The 23,833-nt window shown below is 38.2% G+C and overlaps 1 protein-coding gene and 1 long non-coding RNA gene across 2 annotated transcripts; one reads left to right on the top strand and one right to left on the bottom strand.

Annotated features, from left to right (window-relative positions):
* Positions 1–9,467: 9,467 nt before the first annotated feature.
* LOC132054912 (uncharacterized) lies at positions 9,468–14,618 on the bottom strand. Its single transcript, XR_009414406.1, has 4 exons — positions 14,544–14,618; positions 14,306–14,341; positions 14,088–14,169; positions 9,468–9,684 (listed from the first exon to the last, which is right to left on the bottom strand). It is a non-coding gene; the product is annotated as an uncharacterized LOC132054912 (long non-coding RNA).
* A 935-nt stretch (positions 14,619–15,553) lies between these two features.
* LOC132054911 (uncharacterized) lies at positions 15,554–16,326 on the top strand. The gene is made up of 2 exons (XM_059446857.1): positions 15,554–15,757; positions 15,915–16,326. Exons 1-2 carry the CDS (start codon positions 15,565–15,567, stop codon positions 16,181–16,183), a joined length of 462 nt encoding a protein of 153 aa, XP_059302840.1. The 5' UTR covers positions 15,554–15,564; the 3' UTR covers positions 16,184–16,326.
* Positions 16,327–23,833: the final 7,507 nt, after the last annotated feature.

Raw genomic sequence — 23,833 nt, 5'->3', positions numbered from 1 at the left:
AGGTTTCACCCATGAAAGGTGTGATGCGATTTGGGAAGAAAGGCAAGTTGAGCCCGAGGTTCATTGGTCCTTTCGAGCTTCTTCGCCGTGTTGGTGAGGTGGCGTAGAGTTTGCTTTGCCACCAGGTTCTTTAGGTGTTCATCCGGTATTCCATGTTTCCATGTTGAAGAAGTACTATTCACGACTCTTATATCATCCAGTGGGACTCGGTACTTTTCGATCAGAATCTGTCCTTTGCGGAAGAGCCGATGGCGATCTTGGATAGGCAGCTGAGGAAGTTGAGGTCAAAGAAAATAGCTTCAGTTATGGTGCAATGGAAGAACCGTCCAGTTGAGGATGCTACTTGGGAGACCGTGGCCGATATGCGTGAAAGATATCCCCAGCTTCTCTTCTTTTCCGTTCGAGGACAAACGATTGTTTAATTGGTATCTGATGTAACGACCTGCTTTGTCATTATGCGGGTTTTGACCATTTTAACCCCGTTGACCCATCCCCTAGCCGTTAGAGTGCTTTTGACCCGTGGGGATGGGCGACACTGTTCCCGAGATCATCGGGCGAGTTTTGGTAGGATTTGAGGAAGTAGAAACTTAAAGTGAAAAATGACTGACCTATAGTTGACTTTTTGGTAGACGGACCTTTTTTCAAATTCTGTTGATTCCATGAGGTCCGGAGGGTCGATTATGACTTGGTGGGATGATTGGTTAGGTTCCTAAGGCATTCAGGAGCGTTTTGTACCCTTGGTAGAAAACTTGATTTTTTCATTTAGGGGTTGACCAGGTCAAGGTGACCTCCGTTGGAAATTCCGAGGCCACGGGTGAGTTCGTAGCGCATTTTACATGTGTATGCATATTCAGTTTGTAGCCGAGAGGTCTCAGATGGATGTCGGGATTTTGGGTAAACTTGGTGAAAACCATATTTTTCTAGTTTTCTGATGCCACTTCTGGGATAGTTTAGGCACGTCTGCGGGCCCACCCAGGGGAGGCTTGGTCCGCAGATGCGAGTCCCTGTTGAGTCTGGTTTTCCCCGCACCTGCGAGATCTCTTCCACAGGCATCTTTGACGCGCATGTTGCTCTTCGTTCGCATCAGCGCAAGTGATGAGTCATTAATGAATTCTGCCTTAGCGGACTAGCATTCGCTGAGGCAGGATCACGTAGGTTGAACCTTGCTCCGCATAAGCGGAAATCGCTGAGTCAGAAACCTTATATTTTCCCATTTCGAACCATTCCTTTTCCTTTCACTATATTGAAACCTGGAGAGTTCTAAGGGCGAATTGAGGAGCATTTAGGGTTGAATCTTCATTGGGTAAGTTCCCTTTTACTTCCTTGTGTTTTATTTAATGTTTAGGCTTGGATTCTATGGTGGAATTAAGAGGTTTAGTTGGAAAGAAAGGTTGTAGACTCTAAGTTTGACTTCATGAATCATATGCTTTGAAAGTGAGCTTTGATTGGAAAATCTTGTTAATCCAGTGGTGAAATACTTGGGATAATTAGATACTAAGTTGAACCTATCTAAATTTCATGGTTTATGAATATGGAAAATTAGGGTTTCTTTCTAAATTGGGTATCACGACCCAACCGGAGGGCCATAACGGGCACCCGGAGCTAACCTACCAAGCACCTCTTGACGTACATCTCATAATCATATCTAGGTCGACCACAAAGATAACTCATAAGTATCATAATCTGTAAGGGAATGAGTCTAAGAGATAAATGCACATCTATTCATTCGCTAACAAACTATGCCTATATATATATATATATACACACACACACACACAAGCCGACAATGCTGCCAAAATGATATGACACAATGTGGTCCGAAAAGTCATAGAACATCAACCTATACACATCTGTCTACGAGCCTCTACATGGAGTGCATAATATCATAAAGACAGGACAGGACCCCACCATGCCCATATATGTACACAAAAGAATAATACCAGCTGAACAAATGGAGTGCTCCTGTACAATCGCTGAAGAAGCAACCTAGGGGTCTGGTCCGTCTTCCAGTCTACCTGCGGGCTTGAACACAGCGTCCACAAACCAGAGGACGTCAGTACCAATAAGGTACCGAGTATGTAAGGCATGAATAACAAAATAATGAAAGTATGAAGATAACATAAGATAAAGAGATCAATATGTACCTCTGAATGCCTCTTAAGGCGGATGTCATGCATGCTTAGCTTTTTTTTTAAATTTTTTTTTTTATACATACATATATATAGTATCCTGCTCGGCCATTTAGGCTTGGTGCTATCATTATATTATCATCCCGCGTCCGGGGTAACACCATAACCTGCCCACTACAGTGGTGTGCACATCTACGTGTCTGCCCGGCCGACTATAGCGCGGCGCGGTGTGAGAAAATACATACATATATATAAAGCATGCATGAGAGCCCAAATAAAAGCTAAAACTCTATCGGAGTGACGTAAGGTCGGCAAACCTCCAATTATGATTATGGTGCTATCATCATGAACATATCTCATCTTGGAGAAACAATAATCATAAGATGAGATCAACATCAATGAATGAGATCAATAACCATAAGATAAGAATCAATAAATCATGAGACAATTATCAACAATATCATAAGAACCTCAAGAACCATAAGCTTCTAGTATTTCTAAAAATAAGGACATTATGGATATCATGTGAATGAGTTTGTATCAAAGAGGTCATGCCGTAAGAAAGAAAGGGATAGCCTTAACATACCTTATCGTCTCCTTAGCTTACTTAACGCCTATCTCCTGAGCTTGGAAGTCTACATTCAAGATGATTCGCACTAAGGGTAAGTCATAGAAACGCTTATAGGGTCAAACTAGATTAATAAATGAGCTAACAAAAATTGGGCAGCATTTCCCCTCATATCTTCTATTTTCTCCAACTCAAAAACAACTCCCAAACCACAATAAAACATCACAATTCCATAATCAAAAGATTACATTCAAATTATACTCAATTCAATCCCAAAACTTCTTTTCATAATCAATCCATAACAACATCTTCAACACAACCCCTTATACACTTGTATACGACACTTCTTTAACATCATTATTATTCCTCATAACAAGATTATGCTCAAAACATGCTAATAATTATAACTCAAGTTAATTCACAACTCAAAATATCCTCAATTTCCTCCAATTTCTTTTCTTCAAATCTTGATATAATTACCAAATAAACTCATAAGCATGAAACTAAGATGAAATCTTACCTCAAAATTCAAGAACACTTCAATTCCAAGGTTACTCCACCTTACAAACACTCCCAAGCATCTTGAAGAGGAGACAAGTGTAAAGCTCACTTGGAAACCCTAAACACTTTAATCTTCACCTTGATCTTTGATTTAGGCTTAGAAATATGTTTGAATGTGTTTGGAGAGGTGACTAGAGGTTTCTAGGACTTGGGGTTATGTCTAAAATGAAGAGGGGTCATCATACTTAAATTCTGAAAATTTCCACCGACTTTGTATTATTCTGGCCGTATAACTTGGTCGTATAACATTATACGGTCTGTATCTCCGGTCGTATAATATTATACGGGCCGTAACTTTGGCCTCGTATCTCAGATTTGCAATTTGTCAGTTGCATTGGAAAGAAGACTCTCTGAACTTGAATTTACATAGGTTATGCATTCCGTAACTCCTCATATGCTAAGAGATATACCTCCCTCAAGTTGGACCAAAAATCCTATCCAAAATTCTGCCAAGTTTTCCCAAAGTTTTGAAAAACTTATTTTCTTTGATTCGCTTGGCCCCAGAACCTTTAGGTACTTGCTTAACACTTGTTAAAAGTCTTTCTTAACCTTATAAAGGTTCCATGGCCTCTCCGGCTTATGCTAGCTTACCTCACAACCAACGCGAAAATTTGCGAGGTGTAGCATCATATATATATACGGTCTGTATCCTTGGCCGTATAACATTATACGACCAATATCCTGGCCGTATAAGATTATACGTCCGTATAGTTGGTCGTATAGTACCACCTCCAAAACTGCCTTCTTTGGAAATTTTTTAAAATCCTTAAATACGGCCCATATCTCAAAATACGGACCATATCTCACTTATACGACCCATATACCATATTTTCCAAAAACAACTTTTGACGAACCTTCCCACTTCGATTCACTTATTCTCCAATCCTTCCGTAACTCACCAAATATGAATTTAAACACTCATAAACACAAGTTAAGCATGTCCAACCTCATATACCATTGAAACAAATCCCGGTGTCTAGAACTAAGACACCAACGTACTACGAATCTCAATGCACAAAACTACAAGCTGTAACATGGGGGAAGTGGAAAATTGGGGTTTCTTTCTATATTGGGGTTTTTTGATTAAAGGGTGAAATTGTTAATTGATTTAATTTAATTAGTAATTGGGAAATGGTATTGAAGTTCTTAAGCGTTGGGTAACCGATTTTTGCTTTAAATTCTTCTTTTCCCTTGTGGGCTCGGGTTTCTCTTTAAGAGGTTGTTTTTCGATTTGAAACTTATTTTAGCATTACGGCTGTTGTTAGTCTCTGTTTCTAATGTAGATTACATGGTTGAATAGACTTCGAACGTTCGAAAGATCTTAGAAAGGGCAAGACTCGTGTTGGATAGTTCGTGGCTCCCGTTCGGCATTCAGGTAGGTTAAGGTTTACCTTTTTGGTGGACTCCAATTAGTGAAGCATATGTAGGAGTTATATACTTAGGGAGAAAGCATGTTAGTCCTTCGGGTATGGTGTGGAGGTGAAATCCTATTAGGTTGGTTCTGTTATTGTTTGTGGGCTGGTCGCCTTGTTGTTATGATTTGGCTTGTGGCCTTATTTGCTATGTTGTGACTTGTGTATGCATTCATCTCTCTCTTGTTATGTCACTTATCATCGAAAAAAGGAAGGATAATGAGATGAGGTTGAATCGTGATGTGTACTTATGATAAGACACGGATGAGATCTTGATTATGATTAACTGTTGATTAAGATATCATGCATGGTGCACATTCTCATTTTATATGATGCAATGATATTAACTGTGACTTAGTACTGATGAAGATAAGTGAGAAAGTGCAACATCCGAGGTCTTTGCCGGATCGTGTAAGAAAGAGATGAGAATCCGTGATCCGAGGTTGTTACCGGAGCATAATGTGTTGTACTCACTGCCCGAGGTTTCTTGCCAGGATTAGGGTGTACATGGACTTTGCGGGTCCCCATAGGTTATGATTATTAAGACATGGAGGTTTCCGTCCTTAGCATGTGTGTACGATATGGATAGTTGGCCAGTGCATTGCATCACATATGCATTCACACTTACATCCATTCTTCATTGCTCGGGAAAGGGTCAAAAATGCCAAAAAGACTATAACGACCAAGCGGGTCGTCACAGAATATTCTCAAATTGTTGGTAAGTAATCGTATCTCAAGCTTATTCCTATTTTATTTTATTTTATTTTTTGTAAGATTTTTTTTGACACTACTATTATATGTTAACAATGCGTTTGATAGGGCACAAAGATTATCAGTTAAGTATGTGAAATTTTATTTTGTGTTTATTCCAGTCATGATCCAATTCACCGATTGTGCGGGCACCTACCCTTTCCCACCTGGTAGGTGAACCCGTCCCTTACTCAATCATCCAAACAACATAAATAGTAAATAAGAAGCAACAGAAGTCTAAAATCATAAATAGATCATAATGCGGAATCTAAATATACAACCCCCGAATCTGGTCAGAATAGTACAAGAGATACTAATACAAGTCTGAAATATACAAGTTTGCAATAATAAATCTGTCCCAGGATATGAAGTAAAGATAGTAGGATAGAAGAGTCTTCGTGCAGCGGATCGGAACATGGCTCACCCTGGAAACTCACCCACGAGGTCCTGAAGTGGAGTCTGCAACAAACTCTGCACTCAGAAAAGAATGCAAAAAGGTAGCATCAATACAACCAACAAGTACTGGTAGGCATCATAAGCCGAAAACAATTAGTTCACATATATGAAGAAAGAAATCAACAACTGGGTATACAAGCAGTTAAATATAGTCACTAAGTACATCCACGTAAGACTTGCAGTAAGACGAACCACAATCGATCCCAGTAGTCTACAGTCATAGCCTAAGCGGAAACCTCTATGCCTCGAATCCATCAATTGTCTAGGTAAGGGATCAACATGCACACAACATCTCAATTAAATCATCAACTAAGGAATCAATTCGGAAACGTACCATGCAATTCAATAAATGCAACAACCGAAATCAATGATATGAGGGGAGGTACTATGAATGCAGGTGCGATGCAATGCACTGGCCAACTGTCTCATACCGTACACACGTCTTTACAGACGGAAACCTCCACGTTCGATAGTAATGACCCATGGGAGACCCGCGAAGTCCATGTACCAGTCACTCCGCACACAGCCCAGAGATGACTTCCACAACACTAGTCACTCCGCACATAACCCAGAGATGGCTTCCATATCAAAACTGTCCATAGTTACTCCGCTCGCAGCTCAGAGGTGACTTTCGTACATTCACTTCCTTATCATACGTTTCCATAACCTTTTCCCATCAATTTCTCCATTAGAACCACACCACATTACCATGAGAAATGCAGGATGAAATGCATGCATAAATGTCGAATTCACAATAATCATAAAGGTGAACAAACATAACAACATCCGTAAATCAACTACTAATACAAACTTATTCCCAAATCTGTGCAGTGCCACGTCTGGAACAATTTCCCTTTGGACCACATAGGTAACATCAAATATTAGATGCCATATGAAATATACATGTAGTAAACACCATAATAAGAAGCCTCGGATGTTTCACTTTTTCTCTTATCATTTCTAATATTAAGTCACAGTTCATATCAATGAATCATGTAGAATGTGTATGAATGATATGCACGATATCAATCTCAAGTTTAAATAATAATCCAATCTCATTCGTGCCTCTACATGAGGACACATCACAATAACAATACCGAATCCAATTCTTCCTTTATCAAAGATAAATGACAAGATACGTGAGAGACAAACGTATCACAACCACAACATGGCAAATAAGCAGCAAGCCTAACACCACACACGCGGCAACAAGCCAAATCACAGTAAATGAGAAGACAAGCCCACGAGTCATCAATAATACTAACCTAAGATTACATCCCAACTTTATACCCGAAGGCTTAACATGCTTTCTCCGTCAATAACTAACTTCTACATATGCTTCGCTAACTGAAGTCTAACTGAAAGGTAAGCTGTAACTTACCTCGACGCCGAGATGGTGTCACGAATTGTCAAATGTTAGCCTTGCCCTTCTGAAGAGCCTGTGAATACTCAAAGTCTAGTTATTATCGGAATTTAAGTTAGAAACGGGGAATAACGGTACCCATCTTGCTATACATTCGCTCGAATAAAAAATCAACTATGGAAAAGAGGGAAATCGGGCCAACAAGGTTAAGAAAGGTATTTCAAAGATAAAAATGGTAACCCAATGTTCTAGAAGTTCAATTCTACTCTCCAATTGCTAATTTAGCTCAAGTATTGATCAATTTCATCATTCAAAGCAAAACCCCCAAATTAGACATAAATCCTAGCTTTTCCTTATTCAATTTCTTAACTCAAACGGAAGATTCAAGCCTATTGGTTTTAAAGAAATTCCATGCTTAGATTAGGAAAATCCATCAATTAATCTCACATTTGAAGCCTAAAATTCAAATAACAAAGTTAAGGTTGAGACTCATCTTTTTCAATTAGTTTTCTAGATTTCCACCATTGATTCAAGCTTAGGAAAGGTAAATAATAGATAACAAGGTTGAAGAGACTTACCCAAGAAGAATCCAGTCAAAAGCACTTCAAATCGCCCTTAAGACAGTTTGGAGAAATAATTTTGGGAATGGCAAATGAAGGGTTTAACTTAAGCATTTAATGAATCTGGAACAGCGCAGAAGACGGTCCACTGCAGTGCATCTGCCTCAGCAGAATACCTTCTGCTGGGATGGATTCCCATGAAATCCAACTCTTCTATGCCCGCGGACCAGGTATCGCTGAGGCGGTCCGCTGGGGCGAGACACCAGAAACCAGTAACTTCTATTTTTTCACCAAGTTCTTTCCGAATCTCGACAATCACCCGAGACATCTCAGGTACAAAACAGACATGCACACATATATAAAAACACGCTACGAACTCACTCGTGGTCTGAGAATTTCCATCGGAGGTCTGTTTGACCTGGTCAACCACCATGGCCAAAAACCCACTTTTCAACCGAAAGCCCAAAACGCTCCTGAGTGCATCGAGAACATCCCACCGAGTCAGAATCGACCCTCCGAACCTCACAAAATTGATGAATTTTTGAAAAGGTCCATTTACCCAAAAGCCAAATGTCAATCAAAGTTTTTTTTCACTTTAAGGTTCTAATTCTCATAAGTCACCTTAAAACTTGCCCGATTACCTCGGGAATCGTGTCGCCCATCCCCGCGGGTCAAAATCATACTAACAAGGCTCAGTGAAAGGTCAACGAGGGTAAATAGGTCAAAAGTACAATGACGACCAAACGGGTCGTGACAATTCCAACAACAAAAAAGATTTAAAAATTTTACACTGTAGAAACATTTCTTATATCTAGTAAATTTTAACAGATCATAACATGGTAGGAGTTACCACTTAATGTTTATAATATGATTTACGTATAATTATTTTATTAACTGACCTGATTGTGTATATATTTTTATATCGTTAGAACTTAAACTTTAACAAAGATATTAGCTATATCAAGTGTTCATCATCTTTTGTTATACATATCAACGAGTCATCATTTTTGCAGGAAATAAATGTCCAAGTCCTTCAAAATCTCACAAGCATTCTTTTTATAATGTCTTCATGAATGTCATCCATACGGAATCATTGTTGAAACACTACTGGAAAATGGGCCTCTGGCAACACTAGGGAAACCGTTGCCATAGACAAAGGAATCGTTGCCATTGACCTATGGCAACGGATTACCATGCGTGACATGCGCTCGCGTGCCGATAGATCTATCGCAACGGTTCATGGGACGGTTCTCAAAACCGTTGCTATAGAAGTTTCTATAGCAACGGTTATTTGTCTATCTGTGCGACATATTTTCTTTGTTAATTGGAACGGTTAAAAACGGTCCATGGAGACTCTTGTGCAACGGTTGTTAGGCTATTGCAACGCTTAATTGAGGCTATTACAACGGTTATTGGACTTTATGCAACGATTATTTGCCCTCTTGCTACGGTTTTTATTGATTAGAGACAATTCGAAATGTCTATTGCTACGGTTTTCATGACCTATTGCAACGGTTGCCATGTTTAATTTGGAGCTTGTTGCCACGGTTAGGTAAGCTATTGCAACGCTTTAATTAAAATAACAACCTGTTTATAAATAATTTATAATGCACTACAAATTATATAAAATCACAAAATGAAACTTTTCATAATACATATTGTCCACAAGCTAGTTATAATATCCATAAAAGCAAAATGTTAAAACCCAACTACATAAAAAAGTTTTACATTTTAAAGAGTGTGCGTGAGTTCCAAAATGTCAATAGCAAAATATTCCTAGAACATCTAAAGCTTCGGCAAAAATCCAAAAATCTTCTCAAGTGAAATATCTTCTTGAGTAAGGTCTTCCTTTTGCTTGCGTCTTCCCTTTCTTCATTTTCAACACCTTCGAAAAAGAATAAGCAATGTCATAACTCTTTTCATTACTAAGGAGAGACTAATACGAGCCCATTTGGATTGGCTTATGGCTTTTGACTTATAAGCCAAAAGCAATAAGTTAGAAATTCTAGCTTGTGGCTTTTGGCTTATTTTTGTCATATTAGCTTAAAGACAAGTGCTTAAAAGTCCTTATTTATTTTATCCAAATACTACACAAGCACTTAAAAGCTATTTTAGCTTAAAATCACCTAAAATAAGCCAATCCAAATAGGCACTAAGAACAATGTTATACTAATCACACAAGAAATATAATAATGACATCTAATCCAAATAACCATATTGGAGTGTATCTCATAAACACACCTCATAAAGAACACAAGTATTTCCTACAGAAAAAGCAATAATCAATAATGATAACAAGCGTGCACTCTATGGATGAGGTTAAAAGCATGCAGAAATTCTCAACCAAGGTGTTGTTTGTTAAGCTAAGGGGTCGGTTTCCGAAGTTGCCCTGGAGGAGAATTGCATTTAATAATAGTGGTGCCTAGATGGACTTTTGTGTTCTTGTTAATTTGCTCACACAAGAGGTTGTCAACCAGAGACAAACTATATAAATGGGGTGAGACAAATGACTAGCGGTGTCCACTATGTGATGTTGCAAATGAAAGCATAAAGCACTTGTTCTTTATACGCGATTTCTCAAGTCGATTACGGGAAAAGTTTGCTATCATGGATGGGTATCGGAAGGAATGCTAGAGGATGGAAAGCGAGCTTAGGCGGGCGAAGCGAGAATGCACGAGGGTAAAAGCCCCAAGCTAAAGTCTATCGTATGATCTAGGCTATTTGTTGTGTATAGCATATGGAGGAAAGAATCAACAAATTTTTCAATAGAAGAGTTAGCCTGCAAATTTGATCATCGAGGTGATAATACAAGATGTGCATCAAAGGGCAAACAAGAAACCAAAGATAGCAATTTGGTTGACCAAATTTAACTTTTATCCATTTTAGTTATGACCTAGGAATTTGCCTAGATGAAAGGGCTTTTATTGGAGTGCATGCGGGGTGCAATTAGAACATTAAGAACTAATGCATTTAGACTACTTTGCGGCATATTGTCCGGTAGCATAGCTCATTTTTCATGGCCGTAAAATGTTACTTTTTGTTTATAATACAAGTTATTTACAAAGAAAAAAAAACAAGCGTGTACACGCTCGATGCATTTTTACGAAACTTATATAGGCAGTAGTTATATTATTACTAAATTCATGTTTGGAAACTTAAAGATATTTAAGTTCTTGTATCAGTTGCTGGGATGATTTACTGGGAATTAGCATTTCAAGAGAACAAAAACACAAATATATATATATACACGCGCAGGCCGTGTGAAACGAATCAAGATTACTTAGTCTGGGAGGAGGGGCGGACTTTTAGTTGTGTTTAAGAAAAAGTCGGAGAGGCGGACTTTTAGTTGTGTTTAAGTAAAAGTCTGGGAGGGCGGACTTATAGTTGTGTTTAAGTGAAAGAAAAAAAGGTACTTTATATGTAGAAAAGATTATTTCTTGAGAATACTAGTTAAAAGTTTTTAAGTTAAAAGATTGTTATGACTTTATTGACAAGGGTGAGTGGTTGGGTCCCAACTCTATATATCTTCATAGGTGGTTTATCTAATTTGGCTAAGATAATTTTTGTTGGTAGCCAAATAAACTATGGGATGACAACCAAAGAAGCATTTGATCCAAAGAGATATTATGAAGCACAGAATGGAACTTTGAAAAGTTAAAAAAAAAATATATATATGCTTCAAGGGAAAGTCTGCCCCCTCCGGCAGACTTTTAGTTATGTTCAACTAAAAGTCTGCCGGAGGGGGCAGACTTTTAGTTGTGTTAAGTAAAAGTACGCCGGAGGGGGCGGACTTTTAGTTGTGTTTAAGAAAAAAAGTCTCACGGAGGGCGGACTTTTAGTTGTGTTTAAGTGAAAGAAAAAAAGGTACTTTATATGTAGTAAAGATTATTTCTTGAGAATACTAGTTAAAAGTTTTTAAGTTAAAAGATTGTTATGACTTTATTGACAAGGTGAGTGGTTGGGTCCCAACTCTATATCTTCATAGGTGGTTTATCTAATTTGGCTAAGATAATTTTTGTTGGTAGCCAAATAAACTATGGGATGACAACCAGAGAAGCATTTGATCCAGCAGATATTATGAAGCACAGAATGGAACTTTGAAAAGTTAAAAAAAAAATATATATATGCTCGAAGGGAAAGTCCGCCCTCCGCAGACTTTTAGTTATGTTCAACTAAAAGTACGCCGGAGGGGGGTACTTTAGTTGTGTTAAGTAAAAGTACGCGGAGGGGCGACTTTTAGTTGTGTTTAAGAAAAAGTCGCCGGAGGAGGGCGGACTTTTAGTTGTGTTTAAGTAAAAGTACGCCGGAGGGCGGACTTTTAGTTGTGTTTAATAAAAGTACGGAGGGGCGGACTTTTAGTTGTGTTTAAGTGAAAGAAAAAAAGGTACTTTATAGCAAAAACAGAATTTCTTTTCGGGAACAAATGTAGCTTTCTAACGTATAAAGCATATTTAATCAACTATGGAAAATTTCCAAAAAAAAATAAATGATAAACAAGAGTCATCTTAAGTTAAGAAGGTCTCATGGACACGGTAAAGAAAAGAGATGACAGACACACATAAAGGCAAAATAAACAAGGTGATGCAGCTAAGAGCAGGAAGCAGAGGCAAGGAACAGGCCTCTTAAGAGAAAGAGGAGGGACTATGGATGTCAACATCAAACAAGGAAAGAAAAGGAAAAGAACAAGAAGAAAAAGAGGAACAAGCAGACCTGGAACAATATGGATAAACACTAAATAAGGTGAGGGGGATAGAGATATAATAGACATGACTTTATGATGCAGTTGCGAGAGAGAGGTTATACACTTAAGAAATCTAAAAAATCATTGAATGGTCTTGAAGCATGGGTGTTTTGTTGACAAATGATAGGAGCATAGTAAGACACACATGAAGTGGATGATCGCACACTCAATGCAATAACGGGTATGCCAAATATGCCAAAATACTTCAAACAAAGGCGAGTTCAAGGAGAAGACAAAGCTAGTTTCGACCAAGAGGTATACATGGGGATGCAGGCATAGTAAACATGGTGATCAACCTACATGGACACCTTATCTAACCAAGAGGGAATGCTTACTAACTAGTTTGAGCACAGGCTAATGCAAGAGGGAGGCTTGGCAAGGTACTATGCAGGTGGCCAAATGCATACGCAGCCAATCTTAGATGAGTCACTTACACAAATAGTGAAACGAGCAAGTGTAAAGGCAAAAGGAAGGGTGTGGGGGTTAGAGTTGAACGTGCCATGCACAAATCATATACCCTTACCGATTATTTTAATCTTAACAAGTTTCATCAGATCGAAGTAGACCACATGGGGATCGCACGGTCATGGTATCACCAACAGATGTCATGAACCTATTTAAGATCGGTAGGGGTCGCAATTATTAGCTACAATCTTACTTCGTCTTTCATGTCATTCAACCAAAATAACTAGCCACTCCCTACCCCCTTTATCCTATTATGTTACTCATCCATCCCATTATCGAACAAAACCTCGACCAACATCTTAACTAAACTAATTCATTTTTTGATCCTAAGTTCAAACAAAACAGCACTCCACCCATTACATAGAAATAAACTCCTTCTACCAAAGATAATTGGACTTCATTAAGCAAGTGAAACAAATACCATAACATGATTCAACCAAACCAACAACACTGCTGTTGCCTACATTTATCCCATCAAAGCACAAACTTTAGTTCAAGGAAATTACCATAACAACTAAAGCTACAAAATAAATTAAATAATGCTAACAATGGACCATTCAAGAACAAGCCAAATGAAAGCATATCAAACTAGACTATCTTTACAACATAACCGGACTCCATAAAAATGGAACAAAATGCCACAACATGATCTAATCAAGCCAACAACATTCATCTACCGTGTATGTTTATCACACCAAACCTTAGTTAAGCTTATTAATTACCATAATAACTAATGCCGGAAACAACTACCATAAAAAATTCCACCAATTACGCATCTTAAGCATAAAGTATAAATCCTCTTAAGAAAGCAAACACATAAGCTTAAATCTCCAAAATTTCAACACAACCTTGCAAGATAAGAAGAAACCAATCCCGAATAAATTTTAAGAAAAAATACCAAAGAGAACACTAAAAAATTTAATTCGAAAATTATAATGGGACAAACCCCCAAAAACAAACCCCAAAATTTGTATTACACATCTGTGCATACAGTGTATATCAAAGGAATATGGGACTACAATTCAGAATCAACTATTGAGAATTGCAAAATAAATACAAAAAAATTATGACAGAGGGAGTACCTGGAGAGAAGCAGACGCAATCAACTGAGCTAAATATCAAATCTACTGGTAAGCAACCTCAATCGACGAACTCGAACAAACTCTACGTAAAAATTTTGACCAAAAATCAATAAAACAATTCTAAGAAAGGTGTAATCTTTTCTGGGTAAATGGGATTTAGAATAAAAGACAAACTATTTAACTTCAGAAAAGGAAAAGAATCTCAATTGAAGCCTCACCACTGCGATTCACATCGTAAAGTGTTGGTGTGTCCGCTGTTCAAAGAGAACCCAACAAGAAAAGCACATCAATATCAAAATCAATTAGATTTTGCAGAGCAAGACCCAACAAAAAATGGATCGTATATTAACATTTTCCGAAATTTTCTTTTCTATATTTTGTTTGAAATTCCTAAAAGAAAAAGCTAATAGCAATAAGCTAATGGTATGGACATGGCGTAGAGGAAGGAGAACGTACTTTGAATGGGTTTGCAATTTTGTGATAAGAGTTGGTGTTAAAAGGGTTTGCAATTTTGTGGTATGAATTGGTGTTCGCGTTTTGGAACTTTGTCTTTTTTTTTTTTTTTTTAGAATAAATAGACAAATACTGATTAAAAGAAAAGAGTACAAAGTTTTTGGGGGTTTGGAGGGATTAGTGAATTTTTACGGGGAAAATAATGAGGGAACTAAAAACCGTACCAATAGAATTTTTTACCCCAAATGTGTTCTATTAGATACATCTCGTTGGTACGGTGGACAAAATCGAAGCAATAACTAGAGCTATGACAACGGTTCAAACACTATTGCAACGGTTTAAGAGTCGAAATGTTCCAATAGCATCGCGATTCTATTGCAACGGTTGAAAACTGCAAAAATATATGATCTATAGGAACGGTTGTGTGACCGTTGCTAATAAGTTTGTTGCCATAGGCTCATTTTCCAGTAGTGAAAGAAGGAAATAATGTAATCTTTGCAAACTTGGATACCCATAAAATTTTTCCTCAAGACAATGGAAATGAGAAGGCCAAAAATGAAGAATTGGCCTCTGAATTTTCATACAATGAAGGTAGTTAATTTCTCCGTGCATTCGATAAGCCATAAGAATTATTTGGTTAGTGTATGTACCTATAGAATTTATTATTCTTACGCTACCAAAATCCTTTGCTACAGGGTGATCACTACTCCCTTGTCTCAGTTTATTTTGCATACTCCCCATTTTTCATTCTGTTAAAAAAAAGAATGACACATTTCTATATTCAAAAATCATTTAACTTGAAAAAAAAAAAATTATGTTCGATGAAATCATTTATAATCACATAATTGTTTATGCGATGTTTTAGATCATAAGTTTCAAAAATATTTCTTTCTTTCTTCAATTCTGTCTCTAATTGGATACCTTCACTTAAATTAAGACGAATGAAGTATTTTCCATGTTTCTATATTGGGTTCATATTTTTGCAGAAAATATGGAGCTAGCCCCCATTGCAGAATCCTTAGAAATGGGGAATAATACTAGAAAATCTGTACGTTTTGATCAACAAGAAGTTGTTCAAGAAAAAGAAGTAGAAAGGAACAAAGCTATTCATGTGGAAAAGGTACATCCCCGTGAAGACAATTGTCCCGAAGAAGAAATGATTGTAAGCCTGGCCAATAATGTTAAATTGGTGCCCGCTGATTTTACAATTAACAAAGGTATTTTTCACCAAGGAAACTCTTAACAAATACATTGTCTAAAGCACAAGAATTATATGATTTGTGTGTGCAACTTTAATTCTTTTACACAATCAAAATCTTTAGCTACATTTAATGTTTTCTTTTTATTATTTTTATGCTGGGCCAGCATTTGCAGCTGAAAATGACAAGGAGGGAGTACTATCCACTACAAGCTTTGGCCTACTTGAAGTTTCTCCACAAAAGAAAATACACAATGCGACAGAGGGCGACAAATCTGTGCATGAGGATACACATGGAAAAAAAGATCATCTAATTTCTCAGGAAAATATCTTTTCAAAACAAAGAAAAGCTGAAGTTCTTGTAAAATGGGACCACATGGATGATGTCAACCCTTTCATACATAGAGGAGGTAGCTTCTCAATGCATAAATCTTTTAAGAAATGAGTTCAATAAGTCTCACGAAGTATAAGTTAAGATATTCATCTTTAATTTTCACTTAACTAAAGTCATTTCGAAGAATTTTATTATCTGTCTCACACAACTGATACTAGTTGTGTGAGACTTTTTTTTTATTAAGAAAGTGGACTCAAATCTTAGACTTTTAGGTCCAAAAATTTTGGATTCTTTTTTATGAGACAAAAAGGAACCTTTACTGCATTATATTAATGATAGTTTTACTTTCCTAACATTGCAGAAGACATCATGGGATTAATCAATCCCTTTCTATTCGATGGATAGAAGATATTATTGACCTTTCTATACTCCCAGTTTCTGCAAGGATCTTTGACCATTATAGGAACATCATTGGTATAGTTGTGCCGATGGACCACCGTTGTATCTTTTTCCTAATAGTTGTTTGTTACTATAAAACATAAATGTTTGTTTTCCTCAGTCCTATCTATATTGTATTTGTTGAAAAATTGTTATTTCTGTTTTGGCATGAAAACCAAGTTTAATGCATGCACCTACTCAAGTTTTATAAATATTTGAAACTTGTCTATTGTCTAGCTATTATATTCGCTGTTCTCTATAAAATATTATCCACAAAACTGAATCCCTGGTTGACCAGCTGAAAATTTATTGTTGGCACAAGAGATAGCTCAAGGAATCTATATCTATTTATCATTATATAATATAAGGTTGGGAAAAAGAAAAGTGATGTGACACTGAACATCTTCTACCAATAACTACCACCTGAAATAGGGAAATCATTTAGATGAATCAGAGTTTATGCATTATGCACAACTCTTAGATATGAGCAAAAGTACACAACTACAACATACAAGAAAGCACCAGTTTGGCTTCCACTAATGCATTTATCTCCTATATATTTCATGATTATTATCTCCGTTTAACTAGGTTTAGTGGACTTTCTAAATGGGTGTGAACTTCCTTTTTATAGAAACAATGATGCAACAGAAGGTTGACTTTGCGATATTTGAGTTCTATTGGAATTGATATAAGTAGGATAAGAATGTTTCTATTTAAGTGTCACGACCCAATTTGATAAGCCATGAAGGCACTAACTCCCACCAAGTTAGTAAGCCATCCACAACCCGTAAGGACAATTCATAAGGGAATTAAATGCGGAAAGAAATCATACAGGTCATTTAAAGTCTTAATAAGTTCATTGTCATAGAAAACATAATAAAGTGTTACAACCCTCAGAGTTAGATGTCACTAGTACAAGAACGGACTAAGATAAAGTACAAGTCTGGGAATACATCCCGAAATGCATAAACTGTCTAGAGTCAAAAGACAGAAAGTAAGGATAGCTGAAGAAGATCTAGTGCCGTGAATCACACCAATGGCTCGCCTCGAATAGTCTGGATGGTCTCCTCAATGATTGACAGCGTCCTGAGATCCACTGGTGATAGAAATAAAGTTTGCACACAAAAGGGTGCAACAAGTGTAGCGGGAGTATAAAAAATAATCGGTACTCAACAGCATCATCGACCGAACCTAACGAAAATGGGGTTGAGGGTTGATATACGAAAACTACTTCCACACTTAACCACTATTAGTCCAAAGTAATAATAATCATAATCCATACAAAAATCTTCCGTTACAAGCCTAGATAAAGCATCTAAATCCTCGAGTCCATAAAGTATCCAAACGACATATAAGGCCGTCCAAACATCAAATAAATAACTCATACAACAAGGAAATCAATAGAATGTACAGATATGCAAGTGAATGCAATGCAAGGACTTTTCCATCTCCCGGTACTGTAACGACCGTTCGGTCGTTATGCGCGTTTTGGCCATTTTATCCCGTCGACCCTGTTCCTGAGGTCTTCAAGCGAGGTTTAGTAAGATCTGAGAGAATTAAAACCCTTAAGTGAAAACATTTGACTAATAGTTGATTTTTGGGTAAACAGACCTTTTTAAGAATTTTGTTCATTGCGTGAGCTCTGGAGGGTCGTTTATGACTTGGTGGAGTGATTGGTTCGGTTCTCGAGGCACTCGAGAACGTTTTGAGTCTTTGGTTGAAAATTTGTCTTTGGGGTTTTGGGGGTTGACCGGGTCAAAATGACATCCGTTGGGAATTTTGGGGCCACTGTTGAGCTTATAGTATGTTTTTACTTGTGTCTGCATGTTCAGTTTATGTCCATGAGGTCTCAAATAGATGTCGAGATTTCGGGTTGAACTTGGTGAAAAACAGATTTTTTCTTATGTCCCCTTTCTGCGGGAATGGGTTAGCATCTGCGGGTCCGCCCACGTGGGACTTGGCCCGCAGACACGAGTGATGATGCGGTTAAATGGTTCTGCAGAGGTAGAGGCCTCTTCGCAGAAGTGAGTCCGCATCCGCGGACAGGGTGTACGCGGATGCGGGAATCGTTGAAAAGAATCATTCAATCGATTCTCAATGTCTTAACCTAAATAGTGTTTATGTGGGTGATGTACAGAGCTTTTGGGGTAGAATCTTCCTTGGTAAGTTCCTACTCCTCTCTTTATGACTTTTCTATGATTAGAATGGAATCCATGGTAGTTAATGACCTATTTGGGGAACATGGGTTTATGAACCCTAGGTTGTTGATTATAAATCTCTCTTAATCTAATTGGGTTGTATTATTTTATTTGCTGATTTCTACCATCTAATCATTGAGTAATTAGCTTCTAGGCTTGAATCTTCCTTTATTTTAAGAATCAAAGTCATGGAAATTAGGGTTCCTTTCTAATTTGGGGTTTTTTGCCTATTGATGAAATTACGGCATATTGAGAACTAATTGGTATTGATTATGAATAATTGAAATTATAAAACTTGGGATTGACCTTTTCCAACCTATAACTTCCCATTTTACCCTTTTTAAAGTCGTAGTCACGTTTAGGGTTAATTTGCGGCTTCCTAAAAGTATGGTAATATTTATATCATTTGATTCGTAGTCTAATGTAGATCGTTTGATTTTTAGACTTTGAGCGTTCGGAAGCACTCCAGAAGGGGAAGGCCCAAGTTTGACTGTTTAAGGCTCGTGCTCGGCATCGAGGTAGGCTATTGCTTACTTTAGTTAGGCTTTGATTAGCGATTCGTATATGTTACGTAGTACTGACGGGGAAAGCAAGGTAGGTCTTCGGACATGGTATGGAGTTGTGATCCAATTAGGCTTGTATGATTTTTGATTATGTGGGTGTTACACCTCGTATCTTCGAAGAAGCACTTATCAAATTTGAAACATAAGTACGTTTAGTTATGGTTAAGTAAAACCACTTTGGAATGTAAGGAGCAAGAATTATTAAGTATATTTAATGAGTGAAGGATGTATATATGGTATATCGGAAGGTTTTATAAGGAAATGAATGGAAGTAATGGATTAGTACGACTTTGGAGAAAGGATGGGTGAAGTTTGTGTGTGAAAATTTTGGTCCAACTTGGGGGACGAATATCTCTTCGCATATGAAGTGTTTTGAAGTGAAACAAAAGCCTAAAATGAAGTTCGTCGAGTATAGTTTTCAATGCAACAAACCGCTGGTCGATAGGACATCGGAGTAGAGAATTATGGACGTTACAAGTTCGGCTGACAAAGCAGAAACGCGTGCTACAGTAAATTGCTACAGTGACCCCCCGAATTTGACCCTTATGTAAGGGGTAAAAACCCCCTTTTTCACCAGATTTTAGCCCAGAAATTTTCAGAAATCAGTAGGGAGAGTGAGAGTACCAAAAAGTGAGCAATTTTCAGGTGACGGATTATTAGTTTAGGTCCGGATAACGCATGGTTGTGATTCTAGTATTGTTTTGCGGTGGATTTTAGCGTGGATATTGAGGATATTGCTTTCTTAACAAGAAAAAAAAAGTATGAATCTTTCTCTTTTGGTATTATTTAAGGCTTATTCTCGGAGACAAAGTCATTAAATAATTGTGTAGTAAGTTGGTTAGTTATGGAAGTTGGAAAACAGCGTGTGGGCTGTTTTATGGTACATATTGGTGTTGGAAATAATATTATTGATGTTGGTATGATTGTTGTTGTTGTTGGTTGCTGAATTGAGATTTCGGGCTAGGCATATAAATAGGGGAGATGCTGCCCGATTCCCGGCAGGATATAAAATAGTTTAATTTGAAAACTTAAGAGAAGTGTACGGTGATGAGTCTAACGTTAGTGTAATTGCTCTCGAATGTAGATTTACAATCTCGGGCGGATAAGCATAACTAGTAAGAAGTCGAACAGGTATGTTAGGGCTCGTCCCTTTCTTTCAAAGGCATGATTCCTATGGTATGAGTCCATAAGTGTTTTCATAACCTCCTTGATTTCAAAAGCTAGAAGTTTATGACTCTTAAAGCTTCTTATGATGTTAAAAATGAGAATTTTTATGAGGATTACGTTGAGGATGATTTTATGCTTAAAGGTCTCAAATATGATTTCAACGATGATGTGAAAATGTTAAGCTATTTCATGATTTTCTCGATTTATTTCATTGTTGTTGATCTCACCTTATAAATTGTTCCTCCAAGGTGGGATAGAGCGATAGTTTTCATTTGAACTCCTATGCATGCCATGAGTATAATATATGTATATGGCTATTTTGTGACATTACGAGAGAGCTCTATTATTTCATTTTGATTACGCATCGCAATCATTTTCATTCTTCATGTATATATAAGGCACGGTTGGATGTGGGGTGACGCTGTGACCTTTGTTGTGTATTACAAGGCCCAGTTGACAGGGGGTGATCTTTGTGACCTTTGTTGTGTATTACAAGGCCCAGTTGACAGGGGGTGATGCTGTGGCCCTTGTTGTGATGTGTATATATGTGGCACAGTTGACGGGGGTGTCTTTGTGGCCTTTGTTGTGATGTGTATATATGCGCGCGGCACGATTGACGGGGTGTGTGCTGTGGCCTTTGTTGTGATGTGTATATATGGCACAGTTGACAGGAGGTGTGCTGTGGCCTTTGTTATGATGTGTATATTTATAGCATAGTTGACAGGGGGTGCGCTGTGGCCTTCGTTGTGATGTGTATATGTATGGCACGGTTGGGGGGGTATTATTTGTGTCTTTGTTATGATGTGTATATATATGGCACAATTGTGAGGGGTGACGCTGTGGCCTTTGTTGTGATATTTCTATGGATATATGTGTTCCTTTGATATAGCTATACTGATGTATTTATTTTACCCATTCATTGACATGTCTCAAATGTTTTCCAGGATTTTATGTATATGTCGATTTCATGCCTTACATACTCGGTACCTTTATTCGTACCGACCCCTTTCTTCGGGGGTCGCGTTTCATGCCCCGCAGTACGCACGCTCGCTTGTTGATCCTCGGGCTTGGACATCCACGCCGCCCGCTTGGGGAGCTCCATTGTTCGGATCTTGAGTTATTTTGGTACGGCATCCTTTTGACATAGACCTTGTTATACTGGGAGGTCTAAACATATGTGGGTTGTGTATATACGATTTGGTACTATATCGATGTAGTTCGTCTTGGATGTCCCCGTGTATAGTAGCAGCCTTGTCGGCTTGCATATTTGTTATGTTTTGGTTAGCTGTGGCTTCTCAGGAGACAGGTTCTCTTTGATGTATGACATGATGAGTTCATAGCATGCTTTTACAGAGTGCCATATTGTTTTCAGTTTCAGTCTGATTATATCTAGCGGGTCGTATACGGGTGACTCGGCCTTGGCACTAGTCATGGCCCATCGGTTTGGGTTGCGACAAAAGTGGTATCGAAGCAAATCATCCTCGGAGTGTCTGAGGACCGTGTCTAGTAGAGTCTTGTTAATCGGTAGTGTTGTGCACCACATCTATAAACGGGAAGCTACGGGACATTTAGGATGTCATCTTTCTTTCGATCATAGATTGTGCAGTAGAGCCAATGATAGGAAAGCTTGTTCTTGGTACGATTTTTGTTAAATTGCAGGATTTTATTGGGGAAGAGGATAAGTTCAGTTAATGGGAGCGTAAGTAAGGCTCCGAAGGGGTACATCAGACTTGTATCACCCGTCGACTCAGGATCGAGGATGTCAAGAGGTATAAGAAAGAGCATCGGCTATTCCGTTCGAGGCGGACCCATCGGAGGATGTGTGGCTCCAAAAGAGGTGACCCGGCCGAGAAATCATATGACAAAGACCGTTTAAGGGTTCACGAGACTCTGTGGACGAAGACGTAATTGAGGAAGTACGAGTTTGGCACATCTAGATTTTCCTACATTTCGGTATTATGTTAGGCCGGACTAGTGAACGATTGGGAAGACAGGATTAAGAGCACACTTCGCTCTATAGCCCGCGGATCGTGCTAAGGACCAGGTCGGCTACGGTAAACGAGTCTTATGGAAATTTCCTATGTGCGTATGTAATTACTTCGGGGTAATGTCTGGATGAAAGGATGGAAATCTGAAGGATCGAGTGACTTAAGTATTTGGAAGTAACTGCGATTAAGATGCTTTATCCATCGGGAATCTTGAAAGCTAGGATGAAAAGTAGTAATACATGTAGATTGAAGGTGATTATTGAGGATTTCAAAGGCCAAATAGCATTTGCTTAGTCGGAAGAGTAAGGGATCCTTTTAACCGAGAGGGAGATGCATTACGAGAATTTATTGGGGACCGTTGAACTTACCTGGTTCAGGTCACGCGATAAAGGTCACGTAGTAGGGTGGATGTGACCGTACCAGCACTAACGCAGCGGATCCCATTAGCACTCCAAGGTTAAACATCTTTGGGTTGAGAGAAATACTAGGATGGGTGACCTTCGGGAAGATATTAAGAGTCCTACAAATTCGGACATAAGAGACGGATGAGAAGCTAGAGTAGCTTAAGGGAAATTGGAGTATGCGGAATGGTTGGAAAACCCGAAAGATTGCGAAGGATGAGGTGGACCAGACCGGCAAAGAGAAAGAAGGTGCATCAGGAAGGAGAAGAATGTATGGAAAATATTCATGAGTATGGACTAGCCTTGGCGGCAGGAAGGAGAAGAAAGAAGAGAGTATATTTGTAAGGATTTTACGACACGAACAAGAAGTGACAGAACACTGGAAGAACTACAACGCATAGGTGGGATGCTAATAAGTAGTTAAGGAAAATTTCGGATAAGTGAGCTAAGTAAATAAAAGGATTGATAGTGGAAGGGGAAGAGTGTAGCATATTAACTCTCAATGGTATATTATAGATGTAAAGTGAGACCGAAAACTTAGAGTAAGGAGAATTTCAGTGATAATAGTTGTGGAAGAAGATGAGGGATAAAAAGAGCAAAGCGTGACCAAGCGTTCCGTAAAATGTTTTGATGAATTCCAATGTTCCCATTAACCCGTTGATTCGGGAAATGTTCAGTCATAAAAGGTAGAAGTAGAAAGGCCTTAAAGAAGGCAGCAAGAATGGATCTGTAATGCACAAGCGCTTTGTTCAAATGAAAAGCCCTCGATTAGAAAAAAGGAAAATAAGTCAAGCTATATGATGAGAGAATTCCAGTATTATGAGAGACCAAAAGAGTTGGAGGATCGTTAAGGTTAGTGTGACTACCGATATTCAGGAGTTACTAGTGTATAAGAACACCCTTTAAAGGGAAGAGGCATCTAGTCACGAAATGAGGTATAGCCACATTAAAATTCCAAGGAAAGAAAGATGTTAGCTTAAAAGAAGCCAAAAATTCGGGATGTAGT

This window comes from Lycium ferocissimum, chromosome 4 (genome assembly GCF_029784015.1).
Source record: "Lycium ferocissimum isolate CSIRO_LF1 chromosome 4, AGI_CSIRO_Lferr_CH_V1, whole genome shotgun sequence".
Lineage (NCBI taxonomy): Eukaryota > Viridiplantae > Streptophyta > Magnoliopsida > Solanales > Solanaceae > Lycium > Lycium ferocissimum.
This window is presented reverse-complemented; position numbering and strand designations above follow the sequence as displayed.